Source organism: Populus nigra, chromosome 18 (assembly GCF_951802175.1).
Source record: "Populus nigra chromosome 18, ddPopNigr1.1, whole genome shotgun sequence".
Classification (NCBI taxonomy): Eukaryota; Viridiplantae; Streptophyta; class Magnoliopsida; order Malpighiales; family Salicaceae; genus Populus; species Populus nigra.
The window spans coordinates 11,600,223-11,620,046 of NC_084869.1; the positions used below are offsets into that span (position 1 = coordinate 11,600,223).

The window sequence follows — 19,824 nt, forward strand, 5'->3', positions numbered from 1 at the left end:
CATGCGTGAGTATTAAAGAAGAACACCATTTGTTGTCTTGTTCTTGTTTTTTAATGAAAGGAAGTTGAAGTGCTAGAATTTTAAAAAGGAACAAGGTAGGTAAAGTGCTTATCATTTGTTGTTAATTACTTGCTGCAGAAGAACATGAGCTATGGCTATTGGCGTGCTTCATTTTTAGCATAAAAAAACATGTCACCTTCTTGTCAGTGAATACTGTTTGTAAGCAATGTGTGGCCTATCCTGTAATCAAAGACATGTCGCCTGCGATGAAGATGTGACTTCCAAGCACCAATGAATCTTCGAGTGCAGGAATGTTTGAAAATTTTCTGTTTATTTTCTAACACGGAAATTTTAGTCAGAACAGCTTTTATTTTTATTTTTTTGGATGGTGAATAATTTGCAAGATGATAGGAAAATGGATTTTCCTTGACTTCTGATACATCAGATGAGAGAAAATTGCAAAGAGCATAATGTTGAAGATAGCTAAACTTTATTGATATATCAATGAGATAAATTTTATTTGAGTAGCTACACATGAGGAGCCCGAACAAGATCTACATTTTGGAAAGCTTACAAACATTTGATATCAACAATAAGAACCAAAAATGACTTTCAGAGCCAAGAAATTTGGTTAAAGAACATGATCCGATCGCAAGAATTTTTCTTGCACAAAGAGAAATTCTGGTCTTGTAGTTATCAAATTTAATCAAAGGTGATATGGAAGGTACGAATTTCCATTGGGGCTAGTTCAACAACTAGTGTTGTTGGATCGATAGGTCCTCCCCTCACCACTTTAGGTTCTTCTTCTGAAGAGCCTTCTACTTTCCAGACTAGCCTCTTCTTCTCCATTTCTACTCTTTCTTGGTTGGCTGATAAACTTGTCTCTGTTATCTTGCTGATCTGATAATCGTAGAAAATTAAAGCATTATGAAAAAAATTCAATTTTCTTTCTTTGCCGGCAAGCATGAAAACTTTTACTCATTCTTCTACCTTCTTATTTGGGAACACCTTTTTCAGTTCTACACTTGCCATTACTGACAGATCCTTGTCCTCCCCAACCTCGAAGCATCAAAAGAAACACAGATTAAAGAATACAGGGCTGAATTGACATACAAAAGAAGATGGGAATGGTTTCCTCATAAGAACACACTAACATTTAAGTTGAAAGATAATTTTCATAGAAAAGCATGGAAGAGGGGAATTTTTCTCATGAATCCTAAGAAGAAACATAAGTAAAATTATGCCACTGGAAAAATCATGTGAAACAAATGTCAACAGATCATCAAATAAATTCAGTAGTTAAAAAATGAGGATCATGTGAACTGGTAAAAGAATAAGCAGCAATCTAGGCGAACATATTCTGCAGTTGCATCAAGCATTTCATGAAAAAAGTTACAGTTACAGTGTATAAATGACTCAAAAGATTAAAGATATTTTCCTCCATTTTCTAGAACTATGAAAAGGCAATCTGCATACCTCATATAAGTGTGCTAACCGAAGGAGAACCTTTCCATCACTCAACTCCTGCGGAGTAAAAGAAAAGGTAAAACACTTTAACTCAGCAAGGAATACCTGGTATTTCTATTTGGCACACATTCATAGTATAATATGGGACACAAATCAAAGCAACTTTCCAATTTCAGTTACCATTAGAGAGTTCAAAGTTTGACGAATCAAAGCAACTAGTTTGGTGATCCATCCAATAGAAGACCATGGACCTGTTTAGTTTACTGTTTTCTGATTTTTCTAAGAGAGGCCCTAATTGTCCTTACCACTTGTCCAGTCTTATCTAGAAAGGGCAGAGAGATATGCACCTGGAGGGTTAATATCGCAACATTGTCAGGTAGAGCATAAGAGGGGTCCATTGCGGAAAAGGTTGCTATATGAGAGCTTGCCCAACTATCTCCATCCTGAAAAACGAGAATGATACATCTATGAGTTACAGACTGACTTTACTGGAAACAAATGCTGGAATATTTTTCTTCACCTGCTCTGCGAAGGCTAAGAGTAAGGGAGAATATATCTCTTGACCATATGATCGACGCCACTTGGCACCCTCTCGTAAAGGATCTATTCTGAGGAAGTACTTTCCTACAATCTGTAAAATGTATGCAAGTAAACTGAACATGACATGAAAGGTTTCAGTGAAGTCTAAAAACTATGGCAAGTTAGTTTGTGCTTACGGTCAATCCTCTGCAATCTTCAAGAACACAAACTGTTTCATTTAGTGCCTCTCCAACACCTCTGGCATCATCAGAAAGTAACCTCCTGTTGGGGAAAAAAAAAGCAAACTAAATATGCTTGAACACTAATGTATAAAAATTAGTAAACTAAATATGCTTGTACCGTAAAGTATAAAAATTGATAACACTACGGAAAAAAAGATGAACATGATTAAGAGAAAGAGGAGACGAGACCTGTGGAGCATTAATTCCAACTGCCCATCCACAATACTTGATCCCCCCACAGATCGATCAACTAGGACGGAGAACTCTGAGCTATTATCTTGCATATAAAGCCCGAGATTAATCTGAACGGAGAAAAGAAAAGAACTTAGTGATTTGATGCCTGCAAGAGAAAATCGAACTACATACAAATGCATGAGCATGCACATATAATTTTCAAGTTGATTTTTGAGAATTGATTGTTGAATTGTTCAGATATTAGAAGGAAGCTAACATCATGTTAAACCAAACTACTATATTGACCTGCGCTTTGCTGTAGGTCGATATCAATTTTTTTTTAAAATAATTTGGGTTTGACGGCAATGCAAGACTCAAGATTGTTGGATCTGATAGTCATGTCAAACCTAAAAAATTTGGGTTTAGCGGCCATGCCAGTTCTAAGACAGTTGGGTTTGGAGGCCATGCTGGACTCAACAGCTTTTCAAATAAAAAATATAAAAGAGAACACCTTCATAGTCGTCTAAACATTTACAGTGTGATCTACAATACAAATACTCTACATACACAGTACTAGCATAGTGATTTTCCCACGCGTTTTAAAGAATAGAAAAGAGAACTCCCCCATGGTCCTCTGAACATCTACAATGTGGTCCACAATATAAACACTCTATGTACACAGTACCAGCACAGGGTCTGACGACCATACCAGACCCAAGAGCCTTGAATTTGACGTCAATGCATATCCAAGGGCGTTAGGTCTGGCGGCCGTGCCAGACCCAAACGACTTAGGTTTAGAAACTATGCCAGACCCAACAACTTTTTAAATAAAAAATAGAAAAAAAACTACTCTCATGGTTCTCTAAACATTTACAGTGTAATCCATAATGCAAACACTCTATGCACACAGTAATATTTTCCCCATTTTAAAGTATAGTATAATTTCTTGCACAATGTACTCTATTCTTCGATAATAAGACATGCAGATTTCATCATTTAGAAATCACAAGGCTATTGTCAATTTTGGCCACAACCTTTCTTTCAAGTCTTGAAGGCATGGAAGCCCATTAATCCAAATTTTAGTAGATGACATGTCTGCCGGTGAAAATATTGAATGTTCTACAAATAGTTTTTAATAAGAAAAACAAATTCTCACTCGATTGAATGTGATTGTAAAGAAAACATACAGGGTAATAATTTCCTGCAATAGGTTGGTTCACTTGCAGTTCCCAGTCTTTTCTGTAGTCTCGAACCTGAAAAAGAATATTTCTGTGAAGTTATAAATGGAACCAAAGAGAAATTTCCAGCAGCATGTGCAAAGCAAGAAAGGAACATACCCTTTCTATGAAATCACGCCCACTAGAATCTGTATAAAACTTTTTGTTGTTTTTCACAGTTGTTGTGATCTTCGTTACAACCTCTTTGCCGATTCCATCTTCAATAGGAATTGGCCCAACCTGAAATAGAAGACATTGTTGCTAAAACAGATCCTACAAGAACCATTTGGTTTTCAAAGACACTGCTTAAGGTGGATATTCTTGACTTGTTCACTTGTTGCTACCGGCCGGCCAGTTGATTTGTGTAGTGGTTTACTAGTTGGTCAATATGGTCAACCAGTTGACCCGACAATAGAGTTTTATTGGGTTTGATTAGTTTGAGTTAAGTTTGGGTTTGATAGGGTGAAACAGTTCGGCATTATATTTATGTTTTGGTCTCTAAACTTAGAGTTTTTAATCTTTTATGTTACTTTGCTTCGAGTTGTTTTTTAGTATTTTATATATCCGTTATAGGTTCTGCTGATGTTTCTTCTAACGATCTTCAATAGTTTCTGTCTTTCTAGTTTTGCATTCGTTTTTTTTTTTGCTTTTGTTTTTCGAGTGAGTGAGTGAGTAAGAGAGATAATCTTTAATATTTATGTAATATAAATAAATATGATTATTAATTATAAGGTAATTATGACTAATTAATTTCTTGAATATTTATATATGCTGCTTTAATTTCCAAGTACTCATTTATTTTTGAGTTTGCACTCGTATTATATTGAACTAAATTCTATTTGATATGATATACATTATTTTGATAATTATACGAATATCTATCAGATAAAGGACTTGTCGGTAATTTCATACTAACGGAGAGTAGTTAACCTATGTACACATAGTGTTCTGTATACCTAGCTGGTGAGATAGACACCAGCATGTAGTCTGATCCTTCTACGGTGGTCATTTTCAGGTGTCATTTGATCTCTGACATGTATTCCACTACTTTATGATAATATGCTTAGTATGTATATATATATCAAGATAAACAGACTTGCAAATTATTAATATCTAAAATGTTATTTTCTCACTGAGTTAATTGAACTCACCCCTTATTTTTAATATTATTTCAGGATGTTAGTTTCTATTAGTAGGTGGACTTTGTTGCGTGTTCTTGTGTTTTCAGTGTTGGTTGATATGCCTTACTTGTTTTGAGAGGCTTTCCTTTTAAGTTTTGATTCGATATCATAAACGCTCCACTATTACACTGTTTTAGTTAAAGTTTTGATCTTGACAATGTAACGAGTATTGTGTATTATTTTGAAGTGATATTTGATTTTATTAGTTTTGAATAATATAATATTTTGGAACTTTACGTTATTAGTTTTGAATAATATAATATTTTAGAACTTTATGAAATGCCGCGTGGATTTTATAAAGTTTTGTCTGTGATATGTACATTATGAGGCTTAGCGTAAGTGTAGTGTCCTGCTAGCACCGCTCCTACGTTGCTAGTCATGGATCCGGGATTCAGGCCGTGACAGATATAAGGATTCATTTGAACAAAAATTTAACAGACTTACAGTAAACTCAACTTCAGCATGCTCTTTTCCCTTGTAAACTCTGGTTATCTGTTTATGAACTCAAAAGGTCAGTTGCAGATGGTACTAGAAATGTAATCTCTCAAAGCATTCACTTCAGTATTCTAGAATTGTTAGATTGATAGGAAAAGGTCACAAAAGAAAACTAGTTATCACAAAGGAAAATCAATGACCAATTCCGAAGCTATTGCGACGAGATATTCAAGCTAATGCTACCTGATATATCCACGAACTGATCTGCTGGTGCACTTCATCCAATAAAGGTCCACGCAAAACAGTAAAAACATCCTGAAAATTTTACAACTCCTTATTTTCTTATTGACAGAAAACATGTTATTCATTAGTCAAGGACTTCAGAAGGTGTTGTAGCACCTGTCCTTTAGAGTTGATGGAATATGTGCCATTTGGTCGGAAGATGTATGCTCCAGAGGCCTTTAGAAAGTTAAGTTAAACCAACATTTTTATTAGTATCCACATATAATCACAGAGTAATAATGTAGAAACCATGACACGGTGAGAACAAAGATAAAAAGCCGAAGTAAGAGGCTTGAGATAGTGAAGGTTTTAACCGAGGGAAATACCGAAGTAAGAGGCTTGAGATAGTGAAGGTTTTAACCGAGGGAAATACCTGTTTATCCTTGCTTCCATTATATCCAGCATAATAACTGTATGATTGCTCTACAGATGCCTTGACCTTCAAATTAGACAAACAACTTAGAGGTCGGTCAAAAATTTTCACTTTAAAAGCAACAGAAAGCATTGTCTCTTTAAAGTCGGATCATCTAGGTTAGCAACTTTGCCAAGATGTGCAGATTGGCACGAGACACCATAGGGAGAGAAACATTGTAATGAGCCTGAAAAACCGTAAAGTTTCAACGAATATTACATACCAAGCTCCTGCTGTTGATATACTGAGTAAGTTCTCCTTTCCCGGAATAGATCAATTTTAAGTTCCCTGGTCCTATTTCAACTGTATCGTTTTGACTCGCTTTTGTGTCATATAATTGGCTTGAAGTAGAAGCTGTAGTCATAGAGTGGACAAAATGAAAAACACATTCCATGTTAATGTACCGGAGAAGATAACCAAATAATTTTTCTTCTCTTGATGAACATGTCAAATGCAGCAACTGGCATGCTTACCTGCTCGCTTAGCAGTTGAGCTGGAACTGGAAATAATATAAGTGTTGAAACCAAGAGGTGGTAGAGATGCTGTAAATGCAAGCCAGTACTTGGGGGTTACATTTGAGGCCATGCTCAAGTATGCCTTCGAATAGTAGTCCCTTATGCCTACAGAGGCCTTCAGCAGAGGTAAGAGCTGCGATTCAATTTCTTTTCCTCCAGCATCCTTAACAGCCACATTCTCATTAATAACCTGCAACAAGATAGGCAGGTTGAAAGCGCATTTAGAGATCACAAAATGTTTTACTCACCTTTCACTCCAGAAGCATCAGTGTCTATATATCAACTTGACAAAGGAAATGAGGCTTGATGACAACACAAGCATGTATACATATTGCATGGATTTTGTGTTTTTGCGCATGCGTGCACATGCATAGCATGCTTTTTACTCTTTAAAAATATTTACGCAAAATTTCTTCTTGTTTACATAAAGTAAACGTTTTTACATGATGTTTGAAAGAAAGTAATGTGTTCACATGATGTCTCTTTAAACTTGTAGGCACAAGTGAAAGATCAGCATTGAGCAAAACAAAGGCACTCACAGGAATCCTTATAACATCCTCTCTTTTCCATCCTAAGGAATTGTAGACAACAACCACCTATAAAAGAGAATAAACATCAGATAGTAATCTGTTTACAGTGGAATAAAATTGAATTTTTTTCAAATTCAATCCAATAAATAGCAGAACAAAAGACAAAATTCCATTTTATATTTCCTTTACCAGGCTCTTTCCATTTGAAAGATCAACTTCTGATGGAGGGCAGTAACTTATATTCAGAAGGAGACACTGTGAGAATGAAAGAAAGGACAAAGGAAGAGTAATCAGAAATTAGATTTATCAAATGAATAAATCATTAAAGTCAAAATTTGAGAAAATCAACAATGTTATGAAAACATATTTAATGAATTTTATTTTTTTCCCTCTTAAATAGATAAATCTGAATACCAACTCCAATGCTCAGGATTATTGTCATCGTAAAGCTATTGCTTTACTTCTTGCGATAGTCAAAGCTGACCTTGCATACAATTTCTTTCATGTACTAAGACACTGCTTTACTGCCATTGAGGATGAACAGGCACTAAAGCCTCAATATATGCACCATTATCTTGTGAAAAAGACCAACTGAATTTTTTTAACAGTAGCAGGTAAGTCAATTGACAGACATGGATGAAAATCCTCACGTAGGCATATCCTGTAATATGTTCGAGATCTCTGTATTTCATGTTAAAAACTTTGTCTTCAAACAGTAATATCACAAGTTAGATTGAAACATTAAACCTACAGAAGGAGTCCGTGAAAAGACTACTGAGGTACAAAGGTCTTTCCAGGTAGCTTGGAATCACTAAGCGAGCCGTCATGCATTTGAAAAGATGTCATCATTGGAAGTTAATATAATTAATTATAGATGGATGCAATGTATATTTTTTCTGCAAGAAATTAAATGAAACAAGTTGGTAGTCTATTTATTATGTCTTGCATTTCTTCTTCACTATAAATTTTATTAGTAGGCAAGCTTTAAGTCTCAAATAACCTCACTTCTAACTGGAAATTTCATGAACTTGGGGCTAGTAGAAGTATGATTTCTTATGAGATTTGTAACAATGTAAAAACAGTCCACTGATGAATTATAAAACATGATTAGCATTACCTGTTGGAACTTGTTCGTTGGACTCATGCAACCTCCTTTTGATGCCGATTCTGCAATACAGGAAAGTGATTCTCCAACCACCTCTTCAGCCTGCAAGAAGGATTCTTAGATTTGAATTCGAAAAGGTTCAAGCATATTGAAAAAAACAACTCAGGAAACAGTGAAGTTTCTAAGATAAACCTCCGCATATCCTATTGCGAGCCGCTTGGCATAATCATTTGCCACATGCTGCTTTGATGTGCCACTAACTGCATCATGATGTTGAGCAATAGCTAAAGCATCAGCCAGAGAATCTGTGTTGGTTCTTGCTTTACTCCTTCCCTTGAAAAACTCCAATTGCCTTGCTGCCTGTTTATATTGGTTCTCATGAGCATCAGTTATTAAGAATTTTCCAGATCCAGTCATGTAAACTTACCAAATAGTAGCCGCTCATCTTTCTAACATAGCCTTTGAGGGCTGGCCTGCTCGTAAAATATCCAGTCCAATAAGCATTTGCAATGTCTGCATATCTGATATTGGGTATTCAACATTCAGTATGATAACAGGCTGAGGAGGAATAGTTATATGCTTATAAATTTGATCTTCTAAATGTTGTGCTTACGGAAAGAAATCGTCAGTCTTAAGAGGCCAGGACTCATTTGTCGCATATTTTGCATCAGTATATATTGATGGGGTTGAGTATAGGGCATTGACACGCCCATCCTGGAAACATTCCAATCCAGTACTTTCCATTAACATATCAAATTATGGGAAGTAAAAAGATGCCAAGAATCCTATTAAGTAAAATGAAAAAAGATTTTGAGACAAGCTTTTCAGCCATCACACTGCTGATTTTCAATGATCTGTCGATACGCATTTTCCATATCAAGAACCAATCCCATAAGATTATGCTGATTTTTCAGGGCCTCTTAAGGCAGTCAATGCATTACAATAAAACTAACCTGATTTACATAGTGAATGAACTTGTCCATTTGCTTGTACCAAGTGTGAGCATACTGGTACTTGAAATCCGTCCCCATAGTCCACATCACATGATTTGTCCGAGTTATATTAGCCTGGAAAGGAGGATATTAAACAGTGATTTGTTGAAGATCTAAAGAACAGATACTATACTAAGACCTAACTAATATCAATAACATGCACCAACAGACAGCAACTTGATGGTTTGCGAAGCTGATGAGATGTCTCAAGAATATGCGAAGCTTGTCAAGAAAAGAAAATAAGTCTTACTTGATCCATTGCAGCTGATACGAACTCATTCACTCGCTCAGCGACATTGTAATCAAACAAATTGGGGTTATCCTTCAAGATAAAAGGAAAAGTAGTCACATATTGCACTAATGTGCATCAAGTAATATTCAGTGATTGACTAAAAATTTACCTGGAGAATAGGGGAATCATCATTAACTTCATAGTAGAGGTTACTTGGAGGTTCATAATTCTGAGGGAACGCACCAGCAAATATCTACAGGAATAAATTTAACAGAAATTGAATCTCTTGACGAATTAGTAAATTTAACAGCATTGCGGACAACGTAATACACTTAGAAATACTCACCTGTGCAGATGAACCAAGGCTTTTAGATCCTCGCCAGACAACCTCGAGACTCTTGTCACCTTTTCGTTTTGTTCTATCTTGATAGTCAATTCTTCCAAAGAAAAAGGAGTCAAATCCAACCTGTACCAACAGAACTTGTGTTAGATAGAATAGAAGATGATATATGCAGAACAACAAAGGGTTCTTTTGATGAGATAACTTTCAATAAATTAGTCTAACATCTCAACTTATTAAAAGAAAAGGGGTCTAATATCCCATCATTTTAACAGAAGTAGTTTGAAGCATCATATACTGATGAAAGGTACAGATAGATTACAAGTTAACAATTCAACGCGCAGATTCAAATCAAGATTTGAGAGAAACCACACCTCTGCCCCCAACAGGTATGCCTGCACTGCAGAATGTCCAAAGGGATCAATTTGCCAACCAATTCTTGGAGTCACGTTAAATTCTTCCTTGATGAATTGATGCCCCAGAGTTGTTTGATCAATCATGTCAATATAATGTGGAGCTGCCTCATCATGCATGCACATACCTCCATTTCTGCAACCAAAAAATTGGAAAACCCGACTGCTTAAATTACAAATACCAAAAACTACTTCTTATCTAGCATGGACAGCAAGAAGCGATAGACATGACAGATTGGACTCTCTGGTTAAAAGTAGAACGTTGCTTGAAAAAATTCCGCATTGAAGTGTTCGAATTCAATATAAAGGTTTATGCAATTATGCATCATTACATCCTGCATTTTGTGACCAAAAGAACACAGATAAATAGAAGTTGGAATTTTTACACTACATTAGCTCAAGCTGACCCGAGATGACAAGCTGCTTGACTACATTTTGTACTTCCTCGCTCTGATCTCTCCACCAACGCTGGAAGAAGGCCTGTATTATACAGGAAAAGCATTTCCACAAATCCCAAATTAAAAGACAGAAATTAAAACTTTATAACTCAGCTCTCTAGCAGCTCAGAAACCAGAGAGGAGGCAAAAAGAAGAGAATTTTTTTGTTTCTCTATCATGGCTTCCTATGTAGAGATGTAAAATTTCAGAACTTGTATCAGTTTCATTAACGTAAGAGAAGGCATTAACTCAGGTTCAAATACTTTACAAGGTTTGAAGCATTGCCACTAAGAACAAAAAACAAAGTAAAAGAAAGTAGCGACAGACCTGCTCAACATATATGAACTTTCTATTCTTATCAGCCAACAATGCAGGTACTATAGAATCCAGCACATTTTGAACACAAGCACCCTGCATAACAATACATACACTGACAAATCATTGTTCAAATCAAACAAATCCACAGTCGAACAGCAAAAGGACATACCAATTAAGAAAACGCACAGACCTGAATGGAATTGTTAGACCCAACATAGTACTGATCAACAGTCTTTAACCAGCCAACATCATCATGGGTATGAGCCACCAAGTGAACATTAATCTTCCCAGGAACAATACCTGAACTTGTATCATACTTTATGTACTTTGATTCCACACACAACAAACTCACTAGCACAAACAGAAAACATGTCTGAACAACTCCCATTGTCTGTGATGTTAACAATCTCAAAGGGCTTGCTTAAATATGATCAAAAGTGAGCATTTCATTGTAGATACTACCAAGGAAAGCTCAAAACTATGTTGCTGTCTTAACCTTATTGTTTTGTAACAGTGATGTGGAATATGTAGTTAAAATAAGAACAAAATGTCCCTTTCAAACAATAAGTGAAGGGGATAATAGCATTAGCAACCAAGCCAGCCAGCTATGGCGTGAAGGGTTTTGTGTGAATAGTTAATCAAGGACATATCTTCGGTAGAAATCAGAGCTTGGGATTTGTTGTTGATTTGTCGAAGATTCTTTTGGGATTATTTGGTGAACCTGAATGTATGCACGTGAGTGTCTCTTTCTCTAGTATTGAATAGAGGCATGTTTTTGACTCAGTGAAAGTTAAGCTTATCTCTATACCAACTCTTTATAGTATACTACAAGACTTGGTCGTTTCTAGCTTGGTTGATGCACAGAATCACAGCGAAGTGAAGATTTTCTTGAAAGTTAGTTTCCTGTTGACACGCCAGTAACTTAATCAGAAGAAAAATTATTTCATTTTAGACAAATTCTAAGAGCGAGGTGCATTTTACTACTTCAAAGACTTCGTCTTTATAGCAGCTTTTAAGATTAAGTTATTTATGTTGAAATAGTGTATTATTATATTTAAACAAAATGTTTTTCATTAATTATATATATATATATATATATATATATATATTTTATGATAGTGCTCTTAATAAAAAAACAATATTTTGAAATAAAAAAATAAATAACCTTTTAATCTAAACTATTATTTTAAAACCCGACATGATATAAAGAATGATTCAAAACCTAGATTAGTTCAAATCTCAATAAAAATAAAAAGATAATTAATTTTATATTATCCAGTTAAAAACTTGGTTCGTGATTAATTCTATTATCATCAAAACCTATTGATTTTATTTATTTTTTAAATAATAATACTTTTAATTTTTATAAAATAAAAAAAAGTTTAACTTAGGTAAACTCAACCTAAGACCTAAACTTACCCTTTAACGACTGTTATATCAGGTTAAAAAACTATGATATAAGCAACATCTAATAAACAAAAAGAAAAGGTAAAGGAAAAAATAAAAAAAATACACACCCATACTTAAAATGGGCCCAAAAAAATCAAGACTAGTTGATAACTTTTCTTATCCACAGGATAACAAAACGTTAAAAACCATCACAACCACCTCCCACAGCCCAAACCAATCTCCACGTAACACCCTCTTCCCGCCGGCCGGAATTTGTTTTAAAAAAAAACAAAAAGAAAATGGCATTTACATCCTCAATATTCTCTCACATTCCTTTAAGCAACCAAAGAATATTCCCTCCAAATTCTCATAAACCAAAACCACCCAGAACCACCGTCACCACCGCTGCACTTCCGCCTCTCGCCGCCGTCACTGCCGCTGACCTCGACGGAACCACCTTGGCTGTCATCGGAGGCGGGTCAGTGGCGGCTTTAGCTGCCGCCATATCACTCACCGACCCCGAAAGGCGGCGGCGCCTCCAGGCGGAAGAGGTGGGCGGCGGAGACAAGGAGGTGGTGAGGGAGTACTTCAACAATTCTGGGTTTCAACGGTGGAGAAAAATTTATGGAGAGACTGATGAGGTTAATAGAGTGCAGAAAGATATTAGGCTTGGTCATTCACAGACTGTTGAGAATGTGCTGAAGATGTTGAAAGATGAAGGGTCGTTGGAGGGTGTAAGTGTTTGTGATGCTGGGTGTGGTACTGGGTGTTTGGCCATACCCTTGGCGAAAGAAGGGGCGGCTGTTTATGCTAGTGATATTTCGGCTGCCATGGTGGCTGAGGCTGAGAAACAGGTGAGTTAGCGGTGGTTGTTGGCTCTTTGCTCTGTTCTGTTTTTTTCTTTTCTTGGCAGGTTGTGTTGGTGTGTAACTGTTTTTAACGGTTTCTTGAAATGCTGCTTTACATTGGAAATGTGGGTTTGTGTCTCTTTAATGATGTTTGGTTTTGTGGATTACGGAAGTGAATGTTCTGGTGAGTTTTTTGTGGATAACATTATGGTTTTGTTGTCATGAATGGGATTTGATTTAGTGGGGTTTTTAGGCTGTATTAGAAAATTTAATTGGGGATTTTACAGAACTGATTCTGGTGAATTCAATTTGAAGAATGGTGAGGACAGTCGCCGGTGTGGCGAGTGCAATCATGGTTGTTGCACTGTTACATGCTGAATTGAAGAGGTTCTTGCTGGAATCTCTTTGCAGTATTTGGGTGAATTTTGAGAGTTCATTGTCAAGGCTAGCCATGGCTGGTAGGGGTTAGTGCCCATAGAAGAAGAAGAGAGGGGAAAAGAGGGAGAGAGACCTTCACTAAACAGCCTCCTGAGCTTAACGAAATAGCAACACATGTACTTATTACAAACTAAAGATTGAAAGAAACTGACAATTGCCTAATTTCAGAAACGCTTGTGACATGCGCTTACACATGCACGGTCATGGTAGGACAGAGGCCACAACCGTGGCAGTCTGAAGTATTTGTGACCATATGTGACATTAGCAGTTCGGAACCATGATTTCGATTCTTGAACAGCATAAAGTTAAAAGGAAACATTATGTTGATCAATTCCTGAAGATGTTATTGAAACCTAACTTGGTTTTGAATTTTTGTGCAGGCAAAAGAGCAGCTTCAAGCAGGAAGTGAAAAGGAGTTGGTGATGCCTAAATTTGAAGTGAAGGATTTAGAGAGTTTAAACGGGAAGTATGACACGGTGGTCTGTCTAGATGTTCTGATACATTACCCACAAAGTAAAGCAGATGGGATGATCGCCCATCTTGCATCATTGGCTGAGAATCGACTACTTTTGAGTTTTGCTCCGAAGACATTTTACTATGATCTGTTAAAGAGAGTAGGGGAGTTGTTTCCTGGGCCTTCAAAGGCAACAAGAGCATATTTACATGCAGAGGCAGATGTAGAGAGGGCATTGAAGAAGGTTGGGTGGAAAATAAGGAAGAGAGGCCTGGTTACTACTCAGTTCTACTTTGCAAGACTCGTCGAAGCTATTCCTGCATAAATGGAAGAGAGGTTAGATTTGAATTTTGCCATTATTGCAGTTGCTCTGTTGCTAGAAATGGTTAGGGAGTTTCTTACTAATTTGTAGAGCCTTGAATTTTCTCTCTATGCTGTCATCAATATATTCCTTTACTACATGTATTTCAAGTGTCTATTAGATGACCATGTATGTAACATTTGATACAACTTGCAATTTTTTTATGTTCATCTAAAATATCCTTTAATTGTCCCAGTGATCAATTGATGACACCAATTGCTATTTTAGGAAAAGCAATTGTTTTTTTTCCTTTCAGCTTTTTGTCTGCTTCTCTGTGCAAGATATTCGCTGTACATGTTTCATTTCAGTAAACTAGATGACAAGAGAGTGACTAGCATTGTAGTTCTTATGCCTTGAGATTCTTAAAGAGAATGCATTGCAACCTGTTAATCCTTTTTCTAATTTTAACAGTATTTATCAAGCAATTTTTCATGCTGGGAGCTCATTTATTATTGAAATTTAAGCAGAGCAGAATTATTGAATAAAAAAACAAATATTATGTCTGATTCATATCATATCGATTATTTTCATGAAGAAGAAACTGGAGCAAAATCCAGGCTAGCATATGTCATAATGCTCATTTACAATGTAGGAAGCTTCATAAACATCTCTTTGTTTTGAACCATTATCAGCAATTTTCACTAAAGCATCCGTGAGCTTATTGAGTGCACTGACTAAGCTATCATTATGGACCGTCCTTTGTTCCCTATCCAGCTTACAATTAGTGTTTTGAGCTTGTAGTTGTTACTTCAGCATGTTCATGTCCCTAAGATTGGTGTCCTCACATTCATCTGATGATAAGCGCCTCTTCTTCCATCCCTCCCTAGACATCGATCCTGTCCATGTATTAGAACCTAGATTATGTTTTTTGGTTGTACCTACATGCACTGAACAAAGAGAATCAGTTTGTGACTTGGAAAAAGGCATGTAAGAATTAATTCTAAGGCACATTTTAAAAGGTTGAATATGGAATCAGAAACAAATGATATATGACAATTTGCACAGAACATGGCATAGATTTTTTTCTGCAATCTAACATTAAAACATTACAGAAACCTAATAGGCTAGTCTTTGTTAAGAAAGCTACAGTTTTGAGCATGCCAAGATATAATTCAGAATGTAGCATGAGCAGAGGAATATGTCTCGAAGGGAAAGTTGTCAGAGAATGAGAATTTAGTTGATATCTTTTATTAAAGTTGTTTCCTCAAAATGGTTATAGCTTAGGTTGGAACTTGATCATGAGTGATTTGTGGATATTCTACTTGCAAATATGGAATTTTCAGACATTAGTAAACTACGGGGGAGGATTTGAATGAGGCTGTGACACATAATACATGTGAAAAACATAAATTTATGGTGAAGCAGCTCTGTGTTTAAACCACAGATTGGGGAATCAAAAGATAAATTGAACTGGATGAAACCTTGTGTAGTAAAACAAGGTCCTTTACCTCAAAGGTTGGTAACCACACCCGAAAAGAGTCAATCGAGAGGACTTGTTTTGGGAATTTCAGCTGTGAGTTGTTTGCCATTTTAAGGTCCAAGAATTAGAGAATTAAAAAAGTTGCCATATTCAGCAGATTTTTCCGCTACCTGGGTTAGAGTACCCTTAGCAGAACTCCTTGTAAAACACATATAGCAAGTTGACTTTCTTAGCGGTTGGAGGCTAACCTTTAGGACCAGATAGCCTGGAACAAGTTTCTTATATCATAGACTGCCTTATAGTGGGCAGATATTGGTAAGGCAATCTTGGAGCCCGTAAAAAATGACATCTGGAGCTGGTTTTCCATGTGCCTTTGCCTCTGCGCTACATTGCATTGTTTATTTCTCATTGAAATGGTTGCTTGGTTTTTGGATTGGAAGATATTGGGCGGAGGGAGGACTCAATTTTATTGGGGTGGTGGCACGGTCCATTGGATCCTGCTAAGCAGCAAACCTAACTTTAACTTTAGTGGGAAAAAAGAAATCAATCAACCCAACTCTATATTGGATCCTAGGCAGCAGGGCCCAACTTCAATGGGTTCTGCTGTCTGCAGGGTTCAACGCTAGTGGGTCTACTAGAGGTAGGATCTAATTTTATTGTGTCCTATTAACAGTAGAACCCAATTCAAGTTATTTAACCATGCAAATGCAAAACCAGAATGGAAAAACAAATCCAATGCCAATCAAAAGGCAAGCTAAAACTGCATGCATAGCAAGCAGCAACATTGAGATATATATATATATATATATATATATATATATATATATATATATATATAAAGGAGCAGAGCAGCATCCATGTAACTGTAAAAACTGAAAAGCTCATTGATGAAATTAACATCGGAGAAGGACCACATCCAGACCTAAAACCAAGTTCCATAACATAAAGTAAAGCAATAAGACGAGTCAAGCATGGGCTGTCCGAGTTTTTAAAGGTTTGAAAGTGCCACAACAAAAGAAGCTTCATTGAAGAAACAGTGGCCGAGAAAATTAAGGAAAGAAGGGCAAAATACTGCTCCCAAACAAAGAACGCAAAGAAAAGTGAAATGGACAGCGCTGGAAAACATGCTTAGTTTCTGTAACTCTCAGGACCACACCAACTCCGAATCCGTCAGGAAAAAAAGACAAAAACCTTGCAGACATGTAGCGCGAAAAAAGAAAAAATGAGGACTCTAGTAATCATAGAAGGAACTCTGACCCCAGATGAGTGAAATATCATAAAACAATGCAAAGCTTGAGATTAAGTTAGTAGATCAAAAGAAAACACGGAACCATCCACACGTGCCATGAAGTCATGAACAACCTAACCTAAGGAAATCTGGGCTCAGCTAGCTAGCCACTGGCGAAGAAGAAGCAACGATCTAATGGGTCAAGGTTTTCTATAAACCTCCCATATTTAAAAGCCATCACACGAAGACATAACCAAAGACGGGGTTATATTTTCTCCACGCCCAATCTTGTATTGAACCGGAGTACACTCACGCCCAACTCTAAGTTGGGTCATGACACGTCTACATCCAACTCCTCTTAAGTTCAGCCTACAGCTGAACCCAACCACACTTGAGTTTAATGTACAAGTTGAACCTAAATACACCTGAGTTCAGCGTACAGTTGAACCCAGCTTCTTTTGGATTCAACGTAATGTTAAACCCAAGTACGCAACTAAAACAGAAACCGTCATTAGAGATAAACAGGGTAAGGGTCTAAAAATCTCCGAGAAACATGAAAAAAAGCTAGACTCCACTTCAATCAAAGACCACCAAGCAATGTAAGATCATAAAAAATCACAAAAAAAAGAACACAAATTCAACCAAAGAAACAAATCTGCCGATCCCAGCTCAAAGATTTCAAAAGATGGGAAAACAATAACCAGAATCAAAGGGCCCTCCCTCACAACAGGTAAGCACTGAGAGTCTACCCAACTTCATCTTCTTTCTTTCTTTCTTTCCTTCCTTCTTAATGTTAGAGTCTACCTCAGCCTCTGGTGATACACAGACACGTTTGATTTTATACATTTCTAGCACTTAAAAAATCACAGAAAACTTCTCTAAAGCATTATTTAATTGGTAGATATACTTCTCCCCTTTTTAAATTCTTAGTTACCTTCTTACTGTTTTGTCAACCGAAAAGATTCTTAATTTTGTCTGAATAGCATGCTCAAAACTCAATTCTAATTTCCCACGTGGGAAAATGTGATATCAACACACTAAATTGAAAACCTACTTTTGCGCTTATTGATTTTTTTTTTCCCAACAGGCTAAAATTCACTAACGATGGTGCTGGCTGCTAAGTCCATCTAAAAAGAAGAAGCTGCATAACCCAACACATACGTGCAGCAACAAAGAGACAGAGCAGACACCCAGACCAGAAGCAAGAGAAACAACTGAAAACCAATCTAATAACAAAGAGATGGCAGAGAGTTTTAAGAAAAGACACCAGCCACAGCAATAGAACAGGTACTAAGGCACATGCCACCAACCAGAAAACCAAAGCAGAGAGAAGAAGCAATGAGAAAAATGAAAAGAATAAAATAGATTTATAAGAAGCCTAGAAATAAAAGTGGGGAAGCAAACCAAGAAAGCATAAAGAACTGCACCGACAGCGGGGATAAAGCCTCGGAAGCCCTATAAAAACAAATTAGCAACTTATAAAACACACACAATTCTTCAAACAACAGCTCAAACCAGTAAAAGAGAAACGCAAAGACCGGAAAAAGGAGAACAAATCAGTTTCTGTAACTCTCAGTACCAAATCACAGTCCCAACTATGTAGAAGACCTAGCAAAAAACAAAGGAAGTAGAAGCGAAATCTAAAGCGAAGCAGATAGCACATGCATCACAGTGCGCGAGATAGGAAAGTAACTATAATAGGCAAGGGGAAATGAAGACAACGTCCAAGAAGACTGAAGAGCAAAAGGAAAACAAAAGACGAAAAGAATTAGACGGAAATAACAGGTCCAAGTATCAGCAGCATATAGACGTTCACAAACTTCTAATAGCAGCTCCATGTCAATTGTTATTTTTAGTATATAGATAAGAGCTAAAACCAGTAACAGGGAGTTGTATTTAACTTGGACCTGAGCAAGGGAAAATGTGCATTGCAATGTGAAGATGACAATGGAGCTTGGGTGACCTAAAACACATCATCAATGTGGAATATTGACATTAAAATTATGTAGGGGAGAAATTTTATTACCTCAAGTTCCTTCCTGGAACTCTAAAAAAAAAAAAAAAAATCTTCCTTCCTGGAAGCTTGGGTACCTTTCCCGATTGGAAACTCTTGATCTCGGCTTTAATGCTGATGTTCATTTTGACTGGCGATGTGTGTTACAAAACGATCTTTTTGAATGGGGATGGTTTGCATCGGGTAAAAAATTATAATCAAAATACTGAAGGGTGCGCAAAAACATTTCCAAAAGTAGACACGAACTACTGTTTCCTATCATCTACTTCTAAAATCAATCGAGGAGAAGGAATTTATTTTTTATTGAGGTGTGAGATAATATGAATCAAGGAGAAACTACCTGTTCTTATTAATTTAAAGGGAAATACACAGCATTTTATCCTCATGATAGAAAATCACGTCCTAATTGACTATTTATCCTCGAAAAGAGGTAAGATCCAATCATTTTGAATCCAATCAGCCTTCACATTTGGGCATGGCAAACAGACCTCGAGACCACACAAATCAAGATCATACACATATAGGGTTCTATCTTCAGGTAATGTCAAATAGATTCTGTTTCCTTGAATTCTTGATTCTTTTGTGGAGCAAGCAAGAACTTGTGCCCCAGAGTAACCTATAAAAATTGCTTGGTCCTTCAATTTTTTTATTCTGATCCAAACTTTCTCATTGAAATCTAATTTATAAACCGAAATATCCATCAGCTGTCCATGAAGGATATAGCAATGAACACGAAGGAACTCCCCGCATGTTTCAACCAGATATGTTGGGAAGCAACTATGAAATTTCCTAGTGATTGGACTCGTGCTATCATCCACTTTCAGATCAACTAATGTAATGCCACAAGACTTGTTAAACTTG

General features: G+C 36.6%; 2 protein-coding genes across 2 annotated transcripts; one reads left to right on the forward strand and one right to left on the reverse strand.

Annotated features, from left to right (window-relative positions):
- Window positions 1–468: 468 nt before the first annotated feature.
- Window positions 469–11,580, reverse strand: LOC133678548 (probable alpha-mannosidase At5g13980). Its single transcript, XM_062100895.1, has 29 exons — window positions 11,002–11,580; window positions 10,821–10,904; window positions 10,448–10,536; window positions 10,018–10,192; window positions 9,650–9,769; window positions 9,473–9,556; window positions 9,322–9,393; window positions 9,033–9,146; window positions 8,693–8,793; window positions 8,507–8,600; window positions 8,272–8,439; window positions 8,092–8,181; window positions 7,164–7,229; window positions 6,984–7,040; window positions 6,403–6,634; window positions 6,153–6,283; window positions 5,891–5,956; window positions 5,635–5,694; window positions 5,479–5,550; window positions 5,245–5,292; window positions 3,740–3,859; window positions 3,590–3,655; window positions 2,418–2,530; window positions 2,184–2,268; window positions 1,988–2,098; window positions 1,815–1,910; window positions 1,477–1,524; window positions 991–1,059; window positions 469–900 (listed from the first exon to the last, which is right to left on the reverse strand). Exons 1-29 carry the CDS (start codon window positions 11,197–11,199, stop codon window positions 703–705), a joined length of 3,027 nt encoding a protein of 1,008 aa, XP_061956879.1. The 5' UTR covers window positions 11,200–11,580; the 3' UTR covers window positions 469–702.
- An 812-nt stretch (window positions 11,581–12,392) lies between these two features.
- Window positions 12,393–14,550, forward strand: LOC133679010 (magnesium protoporphyrin IX methyltransferase, chloroplastic-like). The gene is made up of 2 exons (XM_062101567.1): window positions 12,393–13,054; window positions 13,867–14,550. Exons 1-2 carry the CDS (start codon window positions 12,500–12,502, stop codon window positions 14,263–14,265), a joined length of 954 nt encoding a protein of 317 aa, XP_061957551.1. The 5' UTR covers window positions 12,393–12,499; the 3' UTR covers window positions 14,266–14,550.
- Window positions 14,551–19,824: the final 5,274 nt, after the last annotated feature.